This window comes from Myiozetetes cayanensis, unplaced genomic scaffold (assembly GCF_022539395.1).
Source record: "Myiozetetes cayanensis isolate MyiCay16 unplaced genomic scaffold, myiCay2020 scf21, whole genome shotgun sequence".
Lineage (NCBI taxonomy): Eukaryota > Metazoa > Chordata > Aves > Passeriformes > Tyrannidae > Myiozetetes > Myiozetetes cayanensis.
In genome coordinates, this window is record NW_026087423.1 from 13507671 (window position 1) to 13531440 (window position 23770).

Here is a 23770-nt window from a genome sequence, read left to right on the forward strand (position 1 = left end):
AAACTGCTCCACTGTACAGTATAATGGCTTGTAAGTAAGAGGGTGCAGAACCCTTGTAACATGGATTTCTCTGTGGCAGTCTGTGGAGAACTGCGTGTGCATCATGAGGAACCTTTCCTATCACGTCCACAAAGAGGTCCCCGGAGCTGATAAGTACCAAGAACTTGATGCTGGGCAGAGCACAGGCACAGGAGGCTCTCAGAAGAAGAAGAAAGATGATGCTGGTTGTTTTGGTGGAAAAAAAGCTAAAGGTACGTGTTGCAGAGAGCTCAGAGCTGGTAGTGGGTGTGGGGGTAAACGCTGCAGTGCTGCTCTCGCTGCGCATTCATCACGCTGGTTGGGAGTGCTGCAGTGTGTGCAGGTACATGTTTGCAGTACCATGGCATGTGTTTGTCCCCTGTGTTGCATCACTGCTAAATATTTGGGATTATTGTTCCACCATTGATGTGGTTTTGTTTGGTTTTAAATAGGAGTGGTGCATGCTGACAGGTGACACTCTGCTGTTGGAGAAAGGTGGATGTGCTCTGCCTCCCCTCTGCCTTCCTGTGTTCTTACATCTGTCAGATCTGTGCTTAGTCCACTTGCTTGGCTGTACTGCTTGTGTCCCAGGCTCAGGAAGCCAGGCCAGCATGCATCCATCCATCCCTGTGCATGGCATGCCTGGCTGGACATCTTCCATGCCTCCAGTCTCTCATATTTGAAAACAAACAAAAACCTACCCTCCCACTCAGCCAAAATGTAAACCTCCTAATTCAGTCGCTCTGTCAGTAATTTAAATTGCAAACATGATTTTGTAGCTTTTAATTGTCATTCACTTTTAGACCTGTTCTCTCCTCTGGGGCGTGAGCGTTGCAAATGAGTTTCATTATAAGAGAGGATTAATAGTCTCAGTAAACCCCCTTCAATGTTTCCTTCACAAAGAGACACTCAAATTATATCCGTTTTCTTTGTTGTTTTAGAGAAACTGCTATTCTAGACTGAACTCTGTGTTCTTTGTTGTTTTAGAGAAATGACTATTCTAGATGAATTCAGAGATAAATTAATTCTGTTTTCTATCTCAGCTTCATTCTCCTCATTCATGTGTACACACATCCTGGCTTTTTGTTTATAGCCAGGTATAAGAAGGAGTTTTGGCCCTAAAGAGCCGACCTGGGATTGTTTGACCTGGCCAGACTGTGCTGTGGCCAGACACACCCCACTCTTGTGTGATCTGACCTGTGTGTGCTGGTAAAATGCTGCATGTTTATGTGTGTTAGGGAGGTCATCACACTGGGAACCTGCTTTTGCAGACTAGTCTGTCATCAGTTAGATTTAATCTGCTGCTTAGAAAAAAAATAAAAATGATGGGAATCTTTGAATGACTGGGGTAAGAACCAAAGAAATGGCACTGCCTGGCTGGCAGCTGTCCCAGCGAGTGACTGAACCCCAGCTGTACCCTCTGGAAACCCTGCTCGTGCTGGGGCCCAGCCTGTCCTGCCACCTGCAGGCCCTGGGGTTTGGCTGCTCCAGAGCATCAGTCAGTGGGAAGAGTTTCAGACCCAGGAGCTGGGTGTGCCCTGTGGGAGGAGGGAGTGTCCCTGTCCCCTCGATGGCACTGCAGAGCAGCTCTCAGGTGACTGTCCTGACTCAGTGTCTGCCGCCCCTGGGCCGACCTGGACGTACCCCCTGGGTGTCTGCAGGCCCAGGGACTCTCTGGTCAGCATCTGAAGCATCAAGTCATGTCTTTTTGGACAAATTGGTCTCAAAATCATCTGATGCTGAGGATGAGCCTGGGGATTGCAGTGGGCAGTGCAGGCACTCAGTGACAGCCTGGGTTTGTCTCAGTGCGTTCAGCAGGAAATTACAGTTTCCAAGGAATATTTTAATGTTTTCTCTCCCTTTTTGCAGTGCTGTTTTTAAAATGAGCTGTTCCCCAGAGGGAAGTCAACTGGTGATAATGCTGAGCTCGCAGCTGGTAGGATGTAGGTCAGAAGGGTAGAGGGTAACAGATGACCGTTGTGTTTACAAAGTAAAAATTAAAATCCATTCATAAATGCACTTTTAAAATCGTAAAGAGCAGCTCCGTTGTCTTGCTGTTAAATGTATGTGAGTGCTGGTCTGAACCTGCCTTTATTTTCTCAGTCTAGGACTAAAATAGATCAGTTCTCTCCCTTCTTGTTCACTTAATCTGGCAGTGTTTCCATGTTTATTTTATTTCATGGCCATTGATCACAGCATTTCAAACACCTTTGCAAAGGGCTAGTCATCCTTCCGTCCCCTCGATTCTGAGAGCACCTTTTCATTTACTGAAAAGAGAAAGAAAGAAAAAAAAAGGTGCAGAAAAAGATTGGGGTTTTTCAGCAGGAACAAAAGGGAGAAAGTGGAATATCTTGTTTTGATTTGAGTTTTTTAATTGATGAAACTTCTATGGTATTCTTGTACCTATTTTGAACTCAGCTTTTGAACCTATTCTGTGAAATTCTGCCGCTTTGTGACTGTTCCTTTGTATTTTCTTCATCCTGTAAATTTTTGTTTTCCTTTTGCTGCTTTTCTGGTAATTAGAGGAGTGGTTCAATCAAGGTGAGTCTGCAATACTTTCTTTCATCATCGCCATAATATGCTTTGTTCAGCTTTCACATGCAAGGCTAAGAGCTGAGATGAAGGTCTTGTTCATCCACCTTCCCCTCTGCTCCCCCAGCACATCCTCCTGTTCACTTCAGCAGGCAGAGAAGTCCTGAGGGAGCTCTGGCAGCTTGGTCTTTCCACACCAGGAACAGAAATCACAAGTTTTACTCACTGCTGGTGTGCAGCTGGGCTGCCAACCCCACACGGGAGGGAGCAGCCCAGGGAGTGCCTCCCTTCAGCAGCCCTGGCACATCCAGGGTGGCTCTGCTGGCTGCTCTGGGCACCCCTGGCACATCCAGGGTGGCTCTGCTGGCTGCTCTGGGCACCCCTGGCACATCCAGGGCAGCTCTGCTGGCTGCTCTGGGCACCCCTGGCACATCCAGGGTGGCTCTGCTGGCTCTCTGGGCACCCCTGGCACATCCAGGGCAGCTCTGCTGGCTGCTCTGGGCACCCCTGGCACATCCAGGGTGGCTCTACTGGCTGCTCTGGGCAGGGGCAGCCCCGAGGCTCAGCAGTTGGGATGAGTGTTCTCCAGGCTCCCTGGGGTTTTGTCTGCTTGGGCACTGCCCGGGCTGCTGCAGCTTTGTTTCTTGGAAGCAGAGGAGGAGGGTGCAGCTGCTCCTCAGTAACTGCCTTGGGGGGACACCCTTTAGTTTCTCATCCCAGCACAAGAAAAGTGCAGCTGGAGTACACAGGTCTCGAGGCTAGAGCTTCACTACCTCCTCAGCTGGGAAGTTGACAGGCTGTGAGTGCCCTGGAGATGTCACTGGGATTGGTTTGGGGGTGAAGGCAGGGGCGTTGTCAGCTTGTGACACTTGCTTCAGATCATGGGTTCTGGAGGGTTGAGCCAAAGGAGAACGATGGAGAGGAAAAAACCAAACAAAATAATTGCTCCACCCAACAAATGGTGCTTGGTACTGCTCTGTGAGACACTGATTTCAAACTGTGACGGGTGAGCTTGTGGAGAAGGAGCTTGTTGGCAACACAGAGCTCAGCCCGTGCCTTCTGTCTCTCTGCCAGTCAGTTCAGTGGGTGTATTAACAAGCACAGTATTGACTGGGGGGGTAAAGGAGGTGTTAAGAAGAATCGTTTTCCCTTAGAACTTTTATTTTAACCAGAAAGAAAGCATTTGGGAATCAATCCTTCAGCTAAAGCAGTCTGGCTGCATAGCTGGTTTGATTATCCTGTAAAGCCAAAGGACAGCTGAGGACGATCGGCAGCACATTCAGTGGTTAATAACACTGGGTCACACTTCAGAGTCTGGCTCAGGTTCTGACAGATTGGAAATGCCGAAGGTCGTGGTTTGGTTGTTTCTTACATAATGACAAGTAGCGAGGGGGGAGAGGGGAAGAATTTTAATCCCACTGTTTCAGAGTCTGGAAATTGCATCTTGCACAAGCAAGTCTCATGCCAGGCAATTTTCCCAAACCAGAGTGCTGTGCCAGTTCCTGCAGCCAGGTCTCATAAAACAGACCTGTCAGGCATGTTCAGAGCTCTGTGTGTCTCTTGGCAAAGTCTGGAGCTGTGCTTCTGATCCAACAGCATCGGCTTTTCTCTGGCACACCTTGGGCTGGAGACCTTGGAGAACCTGCAGATGCATCGAGGGGTAGAAATTGCAGTGTCCACAACCAGGATCTTAAACGTCCTCGTGCTGCCCACTGCGACCGTTGAGCGTCCCTGAGGGGATGCACACCCTGCACGGGCGGGTGGCAGCCACGTGGGCTGTGTGTGTGCCCACACCCCTGCTGGGAACACGTGCAGGGGCATTGCCAGCAGGCCTGGGGGGCAGAGCAGCCTGTTCAGAGCTGCAGAGTCTGGCGGTGAAGCTGGTCTGGTGCTGTCAGGCACGGGGATGGCTGACAGGTTTGGAGTCAGTAGACTCTTGAACTTGCTAAATTTGGTCACCTTTTTAGAAACTCCAGTATTTGTGGTCCCTGTGAAAATCAAATGGGAGAAGTGCCAGCTGGGCTGCAGACTGAAACCTTTGCCTTTCTGGGTGGATTTGTTTTGGAGTCTTCTTACAGCTTGGTCACCTTCTGTCTGTACGAAAGCTCTGGAAAATGAAGGTGTCTGGGGTATCTCTGAGCCCAGACCTTACTCCATTCGATGAAGCAAGTGAAGTTGAAATGCCCTGGGTCAGAGCTCTGTGTTCTGAACTGGGGTAAACAGCTTCTGGTTGAACAGACGGGTGAGTTTCTGAGCGGGCTGAGAGACAAACAGCGAGCGATGGGGGAGGCCGGGCCGTGTTCACAGCCTGGCCCAGCAACTGAGGCAGGCACTGAGGAGGGCACAGGTGGAAGGTGCTGTCTTAATGAAAGATGGGTTAGTAAATGGGCAGCTGCTTTGGCATTGCCAGCTCCAAAGATGTAGCAGCCAACACTGCACTCCTGGACAACCTGTTCCTTAACAGGTTGTGCACAGACACACAGTCCCCACTAAACACTGCCACGGGGAAGAAGGGAATTCTTGCTGTGCCATCTCAGCTCTGCAGGGCTGATACAAGTGCCAGACCCAGCCCTTAAATTACAGAGAGAACTTGTGCAACGAGTGCTTGTGTTGAGTAAGCTCTGGCTGGCTGAGTACATGTTCTGAAGTTTAAACTATCTAGTACCAGAGACATGAAATTTGGGGTCATGTGAAAAAACAGTTTGTCCTACTTGAAGATAAGATGGAGTCACATTTATTGGTCTGCCTTAAGTCTGTAATCTTTCCTAAACACTGACTTCCTTCCTTCATTTTTTTTTTTTTTTTTTTTTAATTCCCTCTGCTCTGCTTTTTCCTGTCAGTGCTCTAAGGGTCAACAGGAGTTTGCAGCCAGTAACTGGGTTCAGCTGCCATAATGAAATGCAACATCCTTTGGTGATGTGCACCATCCTTTCTCTCTGGTATTTGGTTCCCCAAGCAACATGTTCCTCATTCTTTCATGGAGCAAAAACTTGATGGAAGGCTGCAAAGTGCCTCTGATTCCTGTCCCTTCCTTCACAAAAGGCAGCTTTCAGAGGAGTGGCACATGGCACCTGGCTGCATGACCTTTTGGCACCTTAGATGAGCTTTGACATGCTTTCATTAAGGGAATTACTGCAGATGAGCAGAACTTCTAGATGCATGTTTTGGTTTGCACAGTAGTTACGTTGGCTGGTGTTGTGCTAGCATTTCAGAACCAAAGCCTGTGATTCCATCCCTTCCCAAAGAAAGTGATGTAGATGGAATACTACCTTGAGGGTTTTTTTCCTCCTGATGTTATTTCTAAATATTCATATTGGTATTTAAGAGCTCTAATTCTCCTCTCTACTGTACCCTGTGTGTTTATCCTTTTGTCAGGAGCGACCCATTCACTGTGCATGTACCAGCCACCCCCCTGCTATGGCAAGGCAGGGACTGTCCTTTCCCACCTTGTGACCTCCTGCCAGGCAAGAAGCAGACTGATCTCCTTACATTTTTTAGGATCGTTTTCCTGTTTGCTTTTAGGCTTTCAGGCCTTTCTGTAACCCCCCCATTAACAGCCTGGTACCGTCCCTGTGCAGGAGCCACTTCTGGCTGCTTAAAACTGTGTTGTCTGAATTCATCCCATTGCACCTGCCTTCCCTGCTCTTGGGGGGGAGGGACTAAATACCTTGATTTTCCCCCCCTCAGAATGATTTGGGAAAGCTGAATTGTGCAGTGCTGTGTTCAGAAGCCATTCAGGTTCCTGCAGTGCCCTCCAGATCTCTGTCTCTGCTGCCAGTGCTCCTCTGATGGCCAGGTGCTTATCCCACAGCAGCCGTGAGGGCTTACCCAGGGCACTGTGTGTCCTTGGGGGACAGGAAGAGATGAAAACTCACCCTTCCCTCCCCAGCTGTTTACCTGACCTTGCATTCTCAGCCCAGCTGACACTGAAGTCCTGCTTTTGTTCTACTTTCTGTGAAGGATTGTATAAATTAAAGCTGATGTAATAGTTTAAAGCTGTTTCTTAGCAAAAGTATGGAATATTTCCATTAGTTTCTAATAAATAGTAAAAATGACACTTTTATTGATTGAAGGGCAGTTCAAGGTTAAGTTGTTGGCTGCTGTCTGTACAATATATTAAATCTTGCTGCCTGGGAGTTGCATTGAGAACAGAGGCTGCAAAGCAAGCCTGTTGGTTTTGCTCTGCTGCTGAGTTTTTGCTTCAGCCAGGCTTCTAAATTCCTCTGTGAAAATAGCAAATACTGGGCTGATGGGGGAGAGGCACAGCTTTGCCAAGAAGGGAAATGGCACAAATTTCCAAGATTTTAAGCACTCTTAAGACCCACTGAAGTGCTGGTCCTAAGCTTGTTTGCAGATGAACCTGAAAGTAGCCCAGGTTTTTGTCCCTGAGTTGCTCATACAGAAGCACAGCCGTGCAGTTGGACTGCAAGTCAGAGACAGCTCGGGGTGATGGTCTGTGATTTGTATTCTGGCTCTGTATCTTCTCTCATCTCAGAGATGCACATGACAGTAACTTACCTGTCAGTATGCTGACAGTCTTTTCCATATCTTGTCTTCTGGTTTTTTTGCACAGGAAAGAAGAATGGAGATCTGGACAGGAATTTTGATACACTTGATTTGCCCAAGCGGTCTGAAGCAGCAAAAGGTAATGCTACTGTTGGTGCTTTGGGGAGTAACGAGGAGCCTGGGTGCTGGAGGCTCTTAAAGGGACTTGAGACGTGAGCAGATCAGGCTGATCTCTTTCTTTTGTAGTCAGTTAATAGAAATAATGGATGTGGATGTAATAATGGGTGTGTCAGTGCATGCTGTTACCTGGTATTCTATGCTGGATATAACCAGCTTTTATAGAAAGCTGCTGAATTGGTGGAATCCTGTAGAAGTCTGTCTGGTTTGGTGTCAGGTGACTGTAACTCCAGAGAGGGGGGAGTACATACTCTCTTTCTTTACAGCTCCACTTGCAGCCCCCCTGCAGCAGAGCTGGCTGTGAGGAGTTGTGCAGTGCACTGGGGAGGGTACTGAGCACTCCCAGTTCCCTTCCCTGGCACCTCTGTCATTCCTCACGTCCTGCCGAAGTGGAGAGGGATGGCAGGGAATGAGGGCTTTGCTTCACTGATAGTCTTCCCCTGAACACAATAGTCCTCCCTGTCTGTAGTGAGCAGGACTTGCAGTTTTCCAAGATCAGGAGGTTCACAGAAAAATTCTTCTGCACTGCCCTTTTGTATTCCAGGTCTGGCAGAGGGGAAATCGTTCACAATCTGCATTCCCTGCTTGCATGCATGGTACTTTTTTTAATTGGAGATGAGGAGGTGATTTGGGATCTCGTCAGAATTGTTACAGCATTGGATGGTGTTTGGAGACTTGCACAGGTTTTGATTTGAAGTGTGTGTGCAATGTCACTGCAAAGATTCAGCCATTGCCATGGCAACTGCTGCCGTGCCACCCCGTCAGCTCCCAGGGCACCCTCACCTTCATGAATACCCTCAGCTACCTGAGTGTTCCTCAGAAGACAAATTTTAAACTCTTCCTGCATCACTCCCAGAATTCTGGAGAGTCTAGGGAGACAGTGTGACTCAGGGGAGAGATCCAGGGATGTGGGGTACCTGAATTGTGCTCTTTTTGTGGCCGCGATCAAATCGAGTTCTTTGTGCTCCAGTTGCATTGCTGATAACAAGGGCAACAAAAGAGGCCACATCTGAGATCCTTGGAGATGTGCTGATAGTCAGTGATGGTGTAATAATTACACACATTTAGGGCTTCAATCCACAGTGAAGCTCTGACTGATGATATGCAAGCTAATCCTAATACATAGTGCAGGCTATTCCTGATATGTAGATGGATCTAATCTATTTACAGACTCCCTTTACAGTGGATAGTTTCCAGTCTCATGTCTAAACACTAGTTTTCACTGGTGCATTGTTGCACAAGGTACAGTAAATCAGTGCAAGATTTAAGATACAAATGTACCTCTCAGAGGCTGCAGTGCTCCTGATGGGAGAGCTGCAGGAAGCATCTCCTAACCAACCATCAGTGGAATGCCATCAGTTCAGGGCTGGGGTTGATTACAGTGCAGAGCAAAGAGGTGTCTTAAGGGTGCAGGAAAAGAAAGGAATGCAAAATATAGCAAGGGCTTCAGTGTTTCCATTCCTTTCTAAATGTCATTGGAATGTAGGTGCCACTAAAGGGATAAGATGGAAATCAAGAATTTCTGTGAAGAAGTGCATCTTGCATAACTTTCTATAAAATGAGATACAAATCTTTCAGGAGGCTGTGGTAACGTGGAAGTGATGTGGCAGATCTGATGGGAGCCTTATCTGTCTCTGAGCTTACACAGCTTGTTATCTTTTTCAGTTGGTAGAAATCTCACACTCTTGAGGAGGTTGTTTGATAATTTTGAGATATTCCCATTTAATCTAAGTCAAATAGAGTACATATCTCATGCTAGATAAGGTCAGGAGATTACTCCCCATGCATTTTGAAAGAAACCCTTTGACACAGAAAAAGGCATGAGAAATTATTCACTTGAGTGCCAGGAGTAAAAAACTGAAGTCAGTGATGCATTTTTGTTCACTTTTTTACTGGTAGTTTCCTGGCAGGCATCCAGTTTATATGAGAGTTCCTGGATATTCAGGGTTCTAACAAGGTTGCTTGAACTTTGCATTGTTCAGTAAAATAAGGAAAATAAAACTGAAGTTTTAAAACCTTTCCGAACCCTGGCCTGATCTCTGCCATAGAGCATAATTGGCTCTGATGAGATCAGCTCTCAGCTGAGCAGAGCCTCGTTACTAAGATGGAAAAATCAGGCAAGTTTTAATGATCAAAAGCACTCAGATTGAGTGACACAATGAAGTGCTATTTCAAAAATCAACAATTAGAGATTAATCTCTTTCATGTATTATTAAAGCCGTATTAAGGGGAGTTTTCAGCTGGAATCTTTGTGGGCAAATGAAACTGCAGCGATAGGATTTGGTCATACAATGCAGCAAACGAACATTGTGGTGGTTACAAATATTGGGGTGTAGTGTTAAATGTCCTGTAATCTGATAGTCAGCATCCATGGAGCTTCTCTGGTGGATCTACAGGTGAGGTTCCAAGAACCTGACCTCGTGGTTTCCCTGCAGGATATCCTGAGCATGACCCTGAGCTCAGTTGGGAGTGTTACGCTTATGTTGCTTTACAAACCATGAATTAGCAGTAGCAGACCAGTTCAGACCTATTTTCTACCTTCTCTGGAAACTTTTTGGTCTCCAGATTACTTTAATTGTAGGAATTTCATCCTGTCCTGTAGCCAAGCATCATAAACCCAGAAACTTTTGCAGATTGTGGGTGGGGTCTGGCTCGTGTCTGCATGGAAGGCAGAGGTTTCTCAGTCCTTCTTCAGGGCATCTGTCCTGGTGGTACAACAGCTTAGGAATGTCTTCATGTTCTGACAATCCAGAGGGTCTTGTGAGTTATAACCTAGTTTAAATGCTAGTGTTTTACTTCTTCCCTGGAATTTGTTCATTCTGGAGAGAAATGGATGAATGGAGGCAGTTCTTTTTTTCAGAGTGATGAACTAGAGTCTCCTCCTGATGGCTCCTGGTTTTTTAATGGGAATCAGATTTTGCTGCAGCACATCATTTGAGCAGCCCTGAAACCATTTCTAAGCCTTTAATAATTTTATGTGCTAGGCATTCTGGCAGGGGAAAGCTTCCAGTTCAGGGTTGTTATCTGTGGTAAACTGGTTAATGTCAGATGGGAGAACTTGCAGTGCTTTCAGAAGCTGTCTCATCTGATATTAAAAAGTAAATGTATGTGCTCTGGCAGTGTCCAGAGTGCTGTCCTGATGAGGAAAGATTGTGGAAGAGAAGCTTCTTGTTTCCTCTTTGTTGAAAGGAACATATTTTTTTGCTGGCAGTCAAAGAGAGAGAGGATGAATTTCGGGGGGAAGTGATAAGAGCTTGCATAGAGGAGGGAGCAGCACTGACAAATTATGAATGCTGTCCTCAGAATCTTGATAAATTTAGGACATTCAGAAACTACTGCTTCTGAGGGGAGGGGGGAAGGTCTTGCTGAAATCCCTTCCCCAGTATAAAGTAGGTCAGTGGTGGTGGTGCTGGCTGCCTGCTCTGCACCACCACGGGCCAGGCTGATTCCTCCTGTGGACACACTGAGCACATGGCACAGTGCCACTCCTCTGCCCTGCTCAGAGCCCTGCTCCAGGGCACAGCAGGACAGGAGGCTCCGGGGAGACACAGGGATGAACCAGAGCTGTGTGCTGGAAAGAGGTGTCTCAGCTCAGGGACTGCCATCAGGAGGAACCAGAGCTGTGTGCTGGAAAGCGGTGTCTCAGCGCAGGGACTGCCATCAGGAGGAACCAGAGCTGTGTGCTGGAAAGCAGTGTCTCAGCTCAGGGACTGCCATAAGATGTGCTGGGAACAGCCAGGATTGATGTGTGTCACCCCTCCAAAGATGCTGGAGATAGAGGTGGGAGCATTTAATCCTCCTGCTGTGGAGGTGTTGGGTTGTCCACCACTGCTGCTCAGTGCTGGGGCATGGGAGGAGAAAGTCCAGAAGAGCAGAAGAGCTTTTTCTATGGAATCAGCATTAGGTTCTTCCTGATTAAATCCAGACCTCTGTGCTGTTTGGCTGGAGCAAATCTCCTGGCTCGTTGTTTATGCACACACACATCTGATGGCATAACAGCTGATGCTCTGAGGGCCTTTGGGTGTTGGAATTCAGCTCTAATTTCAATTTATCTCATTAGGGAGCTGAAAGTTTTCAGCCATAAGGAGATGTGCAGCTACTTTTTAGCCTGGTGGATGAGCTAACTCATTTTCTCCTTCAAATCAGTTATTAAAGTGGTTATTAATTCATCTTTTCTGTTTTGATTACTTAAGCTTGCTTTCATTTTAATGGGAACATATTTAGGAGAGAGCTGTACCGAAATACTGAGCCAGTGCTAAAGCTGCCTGTAGTGGAACAAGTCTATTTTGTTGCACCAGGGACCTCACAGAAAAGGTGAATTTATTTGAAAGCTCAGCTTTGTGTATACACTTACCCTGGTCAGCAGCCTATGTAGGCAGGGAATGAGATTTTGGATGAACTTGTCAGCAGGTGAATTTCTTCTTCTCCATTATCTGAAATCCTCAGTCACTTTCCATGTAGCCTGATGCTGATGATAGATTTTCTATTCCAGAAGGTGAGTGTTTAAATTCCCTTATAAATCTTTGTATTACTGCTCCAGGAAATTAGACTTCCTGGCACTGTCAGGGTAATGACTTTAACTTAGTAGATTACAAAAGTGCCAGCAATTTGTCTTCAGCTAAAGGCAACATGGAGTGAAGGAGAGAGAAACTTCACTGGAGCTTTCCTCTGGCTTTGGGTTTGTAATTAAGATTGGCTGCTGTTTGCGTTTCACTGCCATTTAAATCTGCTTGCTTTAAATCTTTCCAAGATGACTCAAGCACTCACCTGCCTTCTCCAGCTCCCTTCAATCATTAATTTTGATTGTTGTGTTGTGAATAAGTGAGTAGAACTGATTGATTAATGGTGTCATCCAGACCCCTCCTGTGCCTGCTGGTGGAAATGGAGGGACTGGGGAGATCTGTGAGAGTGAGTACCATGTTCTTGTATTAACACCTTTTGAGTATTTTGTGCACGTTGTTGAGAATTTCTATCAGAATTATTAAGTATTTCTTATTTCTGTTGCTTTACTAATCTGAGCGTTCGTTCTGGTCCCATGTGTTTTTCATAATTTACAAAGCAGTGAAAGATTTCTCAGCTGTCTTCTAGTGGAGTCAGAGAAAATTTATTGCCTGGAATAGGAAAATTCCCATATGGAGCCTGCCTTTGCCAAGCCTTCTCCGGCCTGGTACCTGTAAATTCCCATTCTTTTTCCCAACATTTGCGAGACATTCAGAGCGGGCACATGTGGATTTTTCCTTTCTTGTGTATGCACTCTTTCCACAACTGACTGCTGATGGTTCTGGAATACTCTGCCTTTGTCATCTTCTCTCATTGCTGGGTGGAATGTCCCTGTTTGCTCAGAGCTGGCTGACACGTGAGCTGTGCTCTGCAGCTGGAAACCCCTTCTTTGTGATCTCCATGGCTCTGTTCAATTTTATGATGTAGAACAGAAATTCTGGGGTTAGGGCTGCACTGGGGGGTTTGAAAAGTCACATGGGGAGATGCAGCTGGAATGTGAATTGCAAGTCCAGGAGTACTGCTGTGTCTGTTGTTTCTGCCCTAGCATTCCTTCTTCCAGTGGGAAGAATGGGTCTGAAATACCTTCTTCTTGTTCTCAACATGACAACTGCAGCAGTTTGAACAGATAACTGAGCTACTGAACAGTGGGGTTTTCGTGTCAGGCACGCTGGCCTGAGCCTGGAGGAGTTGCTGCCCGTGCTGACACACTGTGGCACCTTCTGTGTTTGAGTGATGTGTGTAGCTCTTCCAGGAGTCACTTGGGGAGAGCTTTAATGGCTGCTCAGTCTGGATTTCAAATGGAGTGCAAAATTCTGCTACCAATAGTTAACTTGAACAGACTGTTTTAAAACAGAAAATAGTTCCAGTGGAGATGTTGTTCTTTTTAGGGTTCTTTTAGAGATGACAGGAAACACAGGTTCTCTGTAAACTCGAGCTGAGGTGAGCAGTGATGGGCGGTGGTGACTCATCTGCAGAGATGAGAAGGTTTTTATCTTTGACTTCTGTCTCAGTCCTAGTCCCAATATACACTCTAGGGTACCTAAAAGGAAACTTGCTGTAGGATTGTACCTGATTAGAACTGGTTTGCAGTTCTTGCTTGAGACTGGATGTGGCACTTAGTGCCATGGTCTGGTAACTGTGGTGGTAGTGGATCAGGGGTTGGACTTGATGATCTCAGAGGTCCTTTCCAACCCATCTGATTCTGGGATTCTGTGAGCTGTGGTTTCCAGTGCCTTGCTTTGTCTGTAGGAACATCCAGGCAAGAGCTGTATTTGCAGGTAAGACAGGCTAGATCCCTTCAGGGGTGGAACAGAAAAGCCCTTGCCCCTGTAGTAAGGGTGTGAAGCTCTTCTTGAAGTCATAAGGTGATGGTTCTTGTCTGTCTGTCCTTGGCTCTGCTGTAACTTGTCTGCCTGTAGAACTTTCCCCTTTGTGTCTTCTGCCTGTCTTAACAGCTAGAGGCAACATGCAAGTTAGGCAGGCAGGTTTGTCTCTGAATTGTTTCAGACTTTTCCTTTGAATGAGAAATAGTGAGTCAACATCCACAGCTACTCCTCTTTATCCCTCTTGCATTCTTACATGTTTAGTCTTCCTCAGTGCTGGAGGGAAGAGCTGGCACTTGGAGGCAACATTCCCCCTCTCCACCTCTGGGTCCTCTCACCTGTGGCTCTCATGGGACTTCCAGAATAACTCCAGTACTCAGCTTCCAGCTCCTTCTTGCCTGAGGCTCACACCCAAGAATGTAGATCTGCTACAATAACTAGCATTATCTTTAAAAGACAGTAATCCCAGGTGGTAAATTCCCTTTCCAACTTGCTGTGAGTTTGTGGCCAAGTTATAAATGCGCAGAGAATGAGACTTATGCATCCTAAACTAGAACAGTCTGTATAGAACTTGCATAATAAAGTGGCCCATGAAAAACTAAACAGCAGGAGCTCCACTGGAGAACACAGTAATTACAGCAGTTAATAAGGAGAGGGAGTGATCTGGAGCTTCAGCAAAAGGCAGAGCTGGAAGGAGGACCTGTTTCCATTCCAGCATCACTCCTGACTTGCTGGGTGGCCTTAGGCAAGTTAATTGCCTTCAGATGCTGGGGCTGTAGTGAACCTGTTCAGGAAGTGTCTGCTACTTCCACTGTCTTCACTAGAAAAATAACTTATCTAAAACAATAATTACCTTCACTGAAGTAATTAGTGTTTTCACTGCTGCTGTGATAACCAATGCAGATGGAGGACACATGATACATTTGTAAAAACAGCAAAATTCTACCAGAATATTGTGTATCCCAACTGTTGCTAGCACCACAGTGATGCAAAAATGAAACAAAAATGTAATTTCCAGTGTTAGGGGTGCTCTCTGGCAATGCAAGACCTTAACTCTTCAAACACTGCTTGGATTTTCATGTCCTTTCCACTTGGGTAATATTTCTGATGAAAAAATAGTGTTGAAAAGCTATAGTTGTCCGTCATATGTTTTTTCTTTTCACTGCTTTTCCTGTAATGTTTGCCCTGTTGAGAATGGTTAATACCCTTCCCTCCCCACACTCAGGTTGTGTGTATGTTTTTGCATGTCTCATTTAGCATTTCTGTTCTACAAGCAATTCTAATTGTTTCTCTAAAATGGAATGCCTGTTATTGCAGAGTGTAGCTCATTATGCAGATGATGCTCAAGGACTTTATGAATGAGAATGTGCCAAGAAAGCCTGCCAGGAATAAAAGCAGGAGTTGGTGGGGTGGCCCTTGTCTCACATAGCTGGAACTACCCCAGTCTTGGGACTCAGTCAGCGCAGAGAAAGCGTAGAAAATGAGGTGATCCTTTGAAGAGAGGTGCAAACCAGAAAGCTGTGCTGAGGCCTGGCCAGCATCACCAGGAAGCACAAGGAGGAGGAGCTCGGCTCCTGTCAGGATTCACTCGGAATTCCCTGTCAGGATCCATCACACAGACTCAGCCGCACAGAGTTCTGGCTGTCTCGCTGTCCATCAAAGCACCGCAGCAAAGCTGGGCTGACAAAGCTGCTGGACAAGTTAAGAAACCAGCAGAAAGTTTAGAACAGCTGAGGCAGAAAAATGGTGTAATGTTGGTTTAAGTCCCTTGCCAGGTTTCCAGGAACAGTGTGAGCATGAGTAAAGGCAGTAGCTGTAGCTCCAGGTGGGTGTTCTGAAGCCATGCCTTTAGGAGGAACAGGAACGTGGATGCTGTCTGGGAGCCCTGCAGGACTCTGGGGCTTTCAGAACTCGACTCCAGACACATCTCTCTCCAGTCTTACTGAAATCGTTTGTCTGTTCTGTCTGTTGTTTCTTCTGCCCACAAAAGCACAGGCTGATGCCCCTAAGTAGGTGTTGGAGCAGGTTCCTCAGGGGTTTCGAGGGGTTCTCTGTCACTGAAGGATTCCAGGACCTGACTGGAGTTGGTCTAAATTGGGCAGTGAGCCTGCTCTAAGCAGGAAGGTGGCCCAGGTGACCTCCCACGCTCTCTGCCAGGTTGTTCTCTGTGACTCTTACTGATTACAAAGTCAGACAAGGTATGTCTGCATAAAACCAGCACGTTTTTCCAAAACAACTTAATCCGTGACGCCCGGTTTAGGTGACTCAGATGAGAAGAGGAATGAGAGTCCATTTGCCCAAGGAGCCTGGGAAAGGAGCATAGATGCAAAATGCATCTTAGTTGGAGTATATCGAGCAGCATACCAAGATGTGGCTTATTTAAAGGACAGATATGTTTTTATTATGAATATGTACCTTCTCTGGCACCTGCACAGTAAAGCATGGAGTCCTCACAACACTCTTAATCAGCCTTTGAGGGCCTGCTTATAACAGCTAATGATGGGGGAGAGAAAGGTGAATGGAAATGAAATAGTTGCGTGATTCTGAACTAATTGCAAATTGAGGGCCTAGAGATCAGGCAAGGAGGCCTTCCTTATAGTGCAGCCAGAATGGGAAAGTACATGCATTTTCTCCTCTTTTGCTTGAACAGTATTTATTATAGTTAATGGAGAGCTTTAATCATGGAGTTAATCTCAAAATTAAAATAAACTGGAATGTCAGATAACCTGTGCATTCTGAATTGCAGAAGCCACTGCTGCTCATTAGTCAGACTGAAGCTGCAGTCATGTTTTGCAGAAGAGCAAATAAAGAGAATCAAAAAATTAAGACTTCTGTTTTCTCAGCATTAATTCCTGGTGCATGTACCTGCACAGCTGCTGCAGCCCCATTATCTGACTCATTACTTTGTAAACCACTCTGAGATATCTTCAGTGTGAAAGCTGCTATATAAAGCCATATTTATTTCTACAACCCCGAGTGCTCTGCACGGGCATAAAAGCTCTCCCCTTCTCTGACATGACAGGGAATGAGATGACTTAATGTGCCATGTACCTCTGACTGTGGATTGAAGAAAAACGACCTTGAACTGCGGGGCAGGCGCTTTGCCTCGGAAAGCAGCCCCTTAAATTTACCTGTCAGCTGGGGGGGGGGATCTTACCCCTGCATGGTTTAGAAGGCAGTGTCAGTCCAGCTGCTGGCTGCTCTGAACCCACCGAGAGCCTGATTGCTGACCCAGGCGTTTGGGGTGATCGGAGTGAGTGTTGATCAGTATGTGGTGGAGAGGAGAGCGTTTTTATTTCAGCCTCACAGACCATTGGTTTCAGCCCTGAATTTTCTGTGTCTCGATCGTAGGGAAAATTGGAAGTCTGTAATAGCCTGAAATGTGATTTGTCTGTGCAGGAATAGACCCTGGTTCAGGCAGGTGTGGATGGAGGCTCTGTGAAGAGCAGTCCTTGCCCCTCATGTCCAGTTCAGTTGTGTTTTGCACCCCTTGCTGTCTCTTTACTGAAAATATTGTTGCTTTTGTAGGAGACATTTAGAGGAACTTTGTGTTCTCTTTTAGCAGTAGCCTCAGTAACGTGTAAATACCTCAGTGCTGGGACAGTCCACTTGAACAGGCTGAGTCTGGGTAAGCAAAGCCGAGCTGGTGTGGGAAGGGAAGGGGACAGGCACTGCTGAACTGTGCCAGGGCAGGCTCAGGTTGGATCTCAGGACAAGGTTCTGCCCCCAGAGGGTGGTTGGCACTGAACAGGCTGCCCAGGGCAGTGGGCACAGCCCCAAGGCTGCCAGAGCTGCAGGAGGGTTTGGATGATCCTCTGGGGCACATGGTGGGACTCTTGTGGATGGTCCTGGGCAGGGCTGAGCGTTGGATTTGATGATCCCTGTGGGTCCCTTCCAAATCAGTGTATTCTGTGAATCTGATTTAATCCAATGAGTTTGGTTCTGAGACCTCTGAAATCACGACCAGCAAATCTGTAATCATGATTGAGCATGTAAGGGCATCTTGTCCAGCTGAGAGTTTAAAAACGGTGAGCAAGAAAAACATCTCCAAAGAGTCATTCAGAGTATGGGGGGGCAACTGGAGTGTCCCCAATGACCTTTAAAGACTTGGGAAACTGGAAGTCTGCATTCGTTGCAGGTGCAGGTTTCCCACTCCCCTTTTGGGGATACTTTGCCCACTGAGTCATAAAACATGAGAGCACACGAGGCAACCTGCAGACATGTGAGAGGAGAGATCAGAAATGTGCAGGCTGACTGAGGGGTGATGTGCAGTGCAGTGTTTGGGATCTCTTCCGGAATGAGAAAGTGGGGGTGTCAGGAGGTGAGGCCTAATCCCATTTACTCCATTCCACAAGTGCTGCTTCCAGGAGAGCACTTCAGGGTAGTGCTGGTGTCCAAAACTTGAGACTTGGTAAAAGACATATGCAACTTAGATTTGGGCAGTTCTGCAAGGTTTTGCTTAACAGTGAAATTCTAATGAGCACATCCCTTGCTGATGTGACGTACCTGCTCGCTGGGAGCAGTGCCGAGATCAGAGCCGTCAGCGTGAATCTGTATTGGTGGCTTTCTGCCTGGCTGGATCCCAGTTTCCCCAAAACACTTAAAATTTGGTGCCAGTCATCTCACTGAAACCTGGAGACCTCTTTCTAGATCCAGCCTGGACTCAGATGGCCCGTGAGGAGCCACCAGGGCATCGATAGCTCTGTGTATGAACGGTTAGAAATGGGTCTAGTCCATAACATGATGGAAATTTCTATACTCTTGAGGAACTATCTCACCTTATTTACATTTATACTGACCTTTTCAGGGTTTTCTGTAGGCATGAACAACCTCCACAGTAAATGTCAGCTTCTGCTTGGAATCTTTTACACGGGTAGTTTTAAGCTCGATTTTTAATTGCATAATATTACCATAAGAAAGCTGCATTGACGTTGAAAACTGTCCTAGACAAAGCAGCTATTGGGTTAGGGATCTTTTCACTATTTTAACAGCAATGAAGTGGTCTCAAAGAAGCTGTCAGAGTTGCTTTGAGGTAGTGGCTGCCGTGGCTTTGTTGTAAAGTTTCTCATATGATTTTCTGGTGGTTTGTGAATGCATGCCATTGCTGTAGGATGGTGAAGATGGGGCCAGGCTGCAGTTGGATGCTGTGTAATGTTCCCCTTTGCCTCTTGAAAAATGCCTCTGTGCTCCCTCTATTCATTTCAGCTAAGTATCTCATTCACTGCCACACGCTGGGGCCCCAATCTCTTCTCTTCTTCCTTTTAATTTGCATAGAGATTTATTTGTGGCTGTGTTATGTGTGTGTATGTTGGGCCAGCTAAGGCTTCAGGGAGCTACTTCCCTCCAGATCATGTTGTCTTATCTCACATTCTAATCCAAATTTAAGTTTTATAGTAAGACCTGTCTTTCCAAGAAACCTTTAATTCTGTAGGCAGAGCTGGTTTTGTGTTGTTTCTGCCTGTGATTATCTGATATTCAGGCAGTGCACCGAACAGCAGGCAGGTTTTCATTTAATAGAAACTTCCCTGGTTTTCCAGAAAGCTGCAGAGAATGGTTGGCAGAAAGGGCAGGAGTCTCCATTCACTCCTCACCTTCGATGTGGTGTGTCCCAGTTCAGCTGAGGGACGAGCAGCAGCACCTTCTCTTGCCTTTCATCATCTCTAGTCCCTGCCTGGATCTGGTGCTCTGAGGATGGGTGCAGAATCTCTGTTCTTGAAGGCATTAGGGTTTCTAGCTTACACTGAAATCCATGAGAATTAAGGACCCAAATACTGTACCTTAAAAAACTGGGCTGCAAGGTCCATTTTTTGTTAGAGAAGTTGAAGAAAACCTTCTGTTCATGCTGCTTCCACTCTGGCCTGACATTTATTTGACATTGAAAACATCAAATTCTTTTTCTTGGATGCTTGGGAGATACTTGCCTGACAGCAGTGCAGTGACTGTAATTGAGACAGATTAGAGGCACTGGGCTGCCTTTGGGTGCACGAGGCAGCTTTCATGGAGAGAGGAACTGAAACACACTTCTGACTTTGGAAGCTGGAGCAGGAACTAATTAGCAATTTCAGGACACAAACAGGAGGGAGTGTTTGGGTTGGCGTATAATAAATTATTTATTAACATGAGGGAGTCTTTCCATATGGCAGTTGCTTATAAAATGCTTATAAAGGCAAGATTGCAGGACTCTGCATGTGAAGAGCCAAACAGGCTTTGGTCCCAGTCCTGGTTTTTAGGAACCACTGACCTTTCATATCTGCAGGCTGAGGCTGGACCTGCTGCCTTCTGCTTAGCTGGGGTTCTGATAAGCTTTCCTCAAAATAAGATGAGCTGTTTATATCCAAATATTTCCTTCCTACTGGAATGTATTTTGAGATGTTTGATGTTTCTGTGAGGGTAGATCCACTGGAGAATAGATTTATTCTTCCTCCTTATTTAAGGAACTCAAGCTGTGGAGTTCTGCAGCCCTTCACTGCCTTAAGCAGACAGGCCTCTAACAAGCAGCTGAATTGGTATGAGTAACCAAATACCTGTGTAATGGCTTCGGACCATTTATGAGACTTTCTATAAAATTCATGATGAGAAGTGGAAGCATAGGAAGACTCGGTGAAGCATGAGTAGCCCAGGAGCAGCTTTCAGATTGGCTTCCAAGCAGAGTTCAGTGTGCACGAGCTCTGAAAGATTGGGGTTTTTTCTTGAAGTTGTTTTTCCCTTGGCACTGAAGACAAAACTGAGACAGGCTGGGAGAACGTGACAGGTGCCAGCCCAGTGGAGGTGCTGCCTGTGGGCAAGTTTTATAAAGCTATTCAATAGCTAAACAGTTCTGAATAATGTCAGAACCTTTAAATAAAATAAATATATTAAAGTGGTATCTGGAGCCAGGAACTAATACATAATTCCTCCTGCAGTAAGCTTTTCTCTGCAGACAGGTTTCTACTACTGAGCTGGGAGGAAACTAAAAGCTCGTTATCTTTCTGGAGTCAGAGCAGCTGATTGGCATCTGGAACTGCAAAGCTGAGTTTTACAGGGGCTTGAGGCCAAAAAAGGGCAATTTGGAACACATGATCCATGGTTAAACACACACAGAAGACCAGAGGAAAGAAAATGGTAGGCTCAGGCAGGCACAAGTTAAAGGAAGAAGTCCCTTAACAGTGGTGTTGATTTTCAGTGATGACTGTAGTTCTGAGACACTTTTGTGTTACGAGGCTCTTGGACTTATTGGTAAGATGCTAACAGCAACACATTGGATTTTATTACTGGACATAGCTATGGTGTAATTCTTTTTTTATGGGCTTTCCTTCAGAGAATCACTCAGTATCTCTCTCTTTAATAAACACATTTTGTACCCTGAGCTCAAACCTGCTGATGGTTGGGCTGGACCATGAGGCATCTGCCCTAGTCGTGGCAGTGCAGAGTCTCTGGGATCTGGGGGCTGCTCAGCTGCATCCCATGGCAGCAGGGATCAGGAAGCAGGGGTGTGCAGTGTCTGGGATCTCAGGGCTGTTCAGCTGCATGCTGTGGCAGCAGTGATCAGGAAGCAGGGGTGTGCAGTCTCTGGGATCTGGGGGCTGTGGCAGCAGGGATCAGGAAGCAGGGGTGTGCAGTGTCTGGGATCTCAGGGCTGTTCTGATGCACCCCGTGGCAGCAGTGATCAGGAAGCAGGGATGTGCTTCACGGGGCTGTAGGCTGAGGTTGTAAGGAAAAGGGGTTTGCCCGGTTTTGGTTTTCTCAGTTTAAGGAGAAGTCCCTGAAAATGCATGTGTTCTGGCATGAATTCATGAATGCACAGTTGTAAAAACACATTTGTTTATATAGTATGAAAAGTAATAATTTTCCTGGAGTTCCCAATCCTCATTGGCTTTGCCAGCCATCTTTCTGTTTCTTTTGTTCCTTTGGGAACGCTTAGCTAAATGGAAAAGGTTGGAAATACGCTCCAAAAAGCAGTGGATTCAAGCCCTACCAAGGCAGAGAGTAAACATGTTGTAGCCTAGAGGTTCCTGCATTTAAAACCTTTCCCTGTGGAGAAGAAAGGTCCATTTCCCACCTGCCTGTTCCAGGGGAGGCGTTCTGTGGTCAGCTCGTTCCTGTCAGGCTGGGCAGTGTTCTCGTTTCTGGCCTGGACTGTGCAGTCCTTGCAGTTGTTCTCTGTGACTGCAAAGGAGGAGTGACAAAATAGAGCTGTTTGGTGACACGAAGAAGGAGACACCCCTGAGGGCGTGTGAGCGGTCACCAGGCACTGCCATCTGGGTCCTTTCAGAGAGGAGAAAGAAAACCAGTCAGTCATGTAATTCTGGGCCCTCTCAGAGGCACAAGCAGACACATCAGAAGCGCCCATGGTCAATAGGAGTGGCAGCAGCGCTGAGATCTAAAAGAATAAGCATGGATGTTTGACCTTGTCACTGTTGTTCTAATATTCCTGGGATGTAGCAGGCAGCATCTGGAAATTCCGGCTTTCCCTCCCAGGGAAACATAACATGATCAGTGACACGCTTGGTATTGATCTGGCGTGCACGGGCCAGATTGCTGTCTGCTGGAGGAGTCCCCAGTGCCATGCACATCATCACCGTGCCCAGCTCCTTTGGTGGCAGCTGTCACAGGGCTGAGCCCAGCCAGAAGGAGCTTCCCTGGGGGGAGCAGGCAGGATTGCCCACATCCAGGAGCACTGCTGCTCTCCTGGCATATTGATCTGCTGTCACTGGGATCGCCAGCCTGATAAGCCTGATCAGTCTTTTGTCTTAAAACACTGTAGTGTTTGAGACAAGAGTGAGGAACAAGCAGTAGGAAAGACTACCCTGGACACAGCATTTCTCCAGGCAGGAGTGTTCATCCCAGCTTAGAGTCTCAGGTGTGCTGAGTGGCAGGAGCAGCGAGCCCCTGCACGGCTGGCAGTGCCACACTGTGAAACCCTGCAGAGCTGGCAGAGTTTTGATGAGAATTAGTTTTATATTCACTTACATCTGTGAGCCAGGATTTTGAACCACAGTTGGAGATGTTGCAGTGGTGCTGCAGGGCCTGGGCTGCATTCTGGGAGCTTGCAAACCCCGTGGTAAGCTGGGGATGGGAAAAGGGGAACCTGTCCTTCCAGAGGGATTGTGTTTGATGCACAGCTCACAAGGCAGAGGTGCTGCCTGCGTGCTGTGGGCATGAGAGGGGAGACAATGCTATCTAATGTTTGTTTTTTAGATACAAATTACATTTCAGAACAGACTTGCTTTTGGAATAACGTGGTTGCCCTGTTCCCTTTAAAATAAAATGCATCCAGTTATCACTGAAGTAAATAAAAATAACTTCAGACCAGAGGAGCTGGCGAGAGAGCAAGTGTTAACATTTCATGTACTGTACTGGGAGTCTCCAAGGTCAGATGCAAGTCTTCTGGGACTGGGGTAAAGGAAGCTATTTACATGCACTCTCCATTTTAATCATTCAGCCCAAGGGCTTAATGTTAACTTGATCCAAAGCATTGTTGCTTGTGACGATGGTGTTTCTCCAAAACACCCAAATAGAAAACACTGCCAGAGGTGACCTACAAATGCTTAAATGAGCTCGGTTCTCCCTCGTGCCTCTCTCCCTGTGGTGCACATCTGCACAGCTCCCCGTCCCTGCACAGCCTGGCTGCTGGGGGTTCCCTGCCTCAGTGGCAGCCCCGGGACAGAACCAGCACCTTGGGTAGTGCTCCAGTTATCACAGCAACTTCCACATCCTTATTAAGTGCTGGTCCTCCAGAGCCTTTGCTGCTGATTAGTGAGGAGAGGAGGCTGTTAACAGCACATCTCCAGTTGCCAGGAGACTTAGCTGCATATGCTTGAGACAGACTTCGTATTGGGCAGCCTGTCAAACGCTGCTGGGAGAAATGCTGCTTGCAGGTCCTTTGGAAAGGGAAGGCTGTGTTAGCTTTAAAATGTGTGCTCACAGAAAACAGAAGTGCTGGAACTCACACAAGGTCAAAATGGGTTGTGTTTAATTGAGCCACCTCTCTGTAGAATTGCATATTCTTTGGATATGAAGTGGAATATAACTAACCTTTTACAAAGCGTGCTCTGTAAGAGAAGGGACTTTGATAACAGCTTGTGCAGCTTGGGAAATGTAAAGAATAATAGAAATAGCAAAAGACAGTTTGCTTTCCCAGGCATCCCTGTTTCTGCTGCACTGCCTTGCCCTCCCTTTCCTTTCCTTGCTGCCTTTCTGTCTTCCCTGCAGTCAGCCTAGCTCCCTGTGGTTTT

General features: G+C 46.7%; 1 protein-coding gene across 14 annotated transcripts in view; it reads left to right on the top strand.

The window, feature by feature from the left end:
• The window catches only part of ARVCF (ARVCF delta catenin family member), a 226147-nt gene that overhangs the window by 178579 nt on the left and 23798 nt on the right, over positions 1-23770 (top strand). For 13 of the 14 annotated variants that reach the window (XM_050317992.1, XM_050317993.1, XM_050317991.1 and 10 more), the window contains 3 exons: positions 80-251; positions 2542-2559; positions 7124-7195. In XM_050317992.1, the coding sequence (XP_050173949.1) occupies positions 80-251; positions 2542-2559; positions 7124-7195 (262 nt within the window). The remainder of the gene's footprint in view (positions 1-79; positions 252-2541; positions 2560-7123; positions 7196-23770) is intronic. The other variant, XM_050318001.1, reaches the window with a different exon arrangement.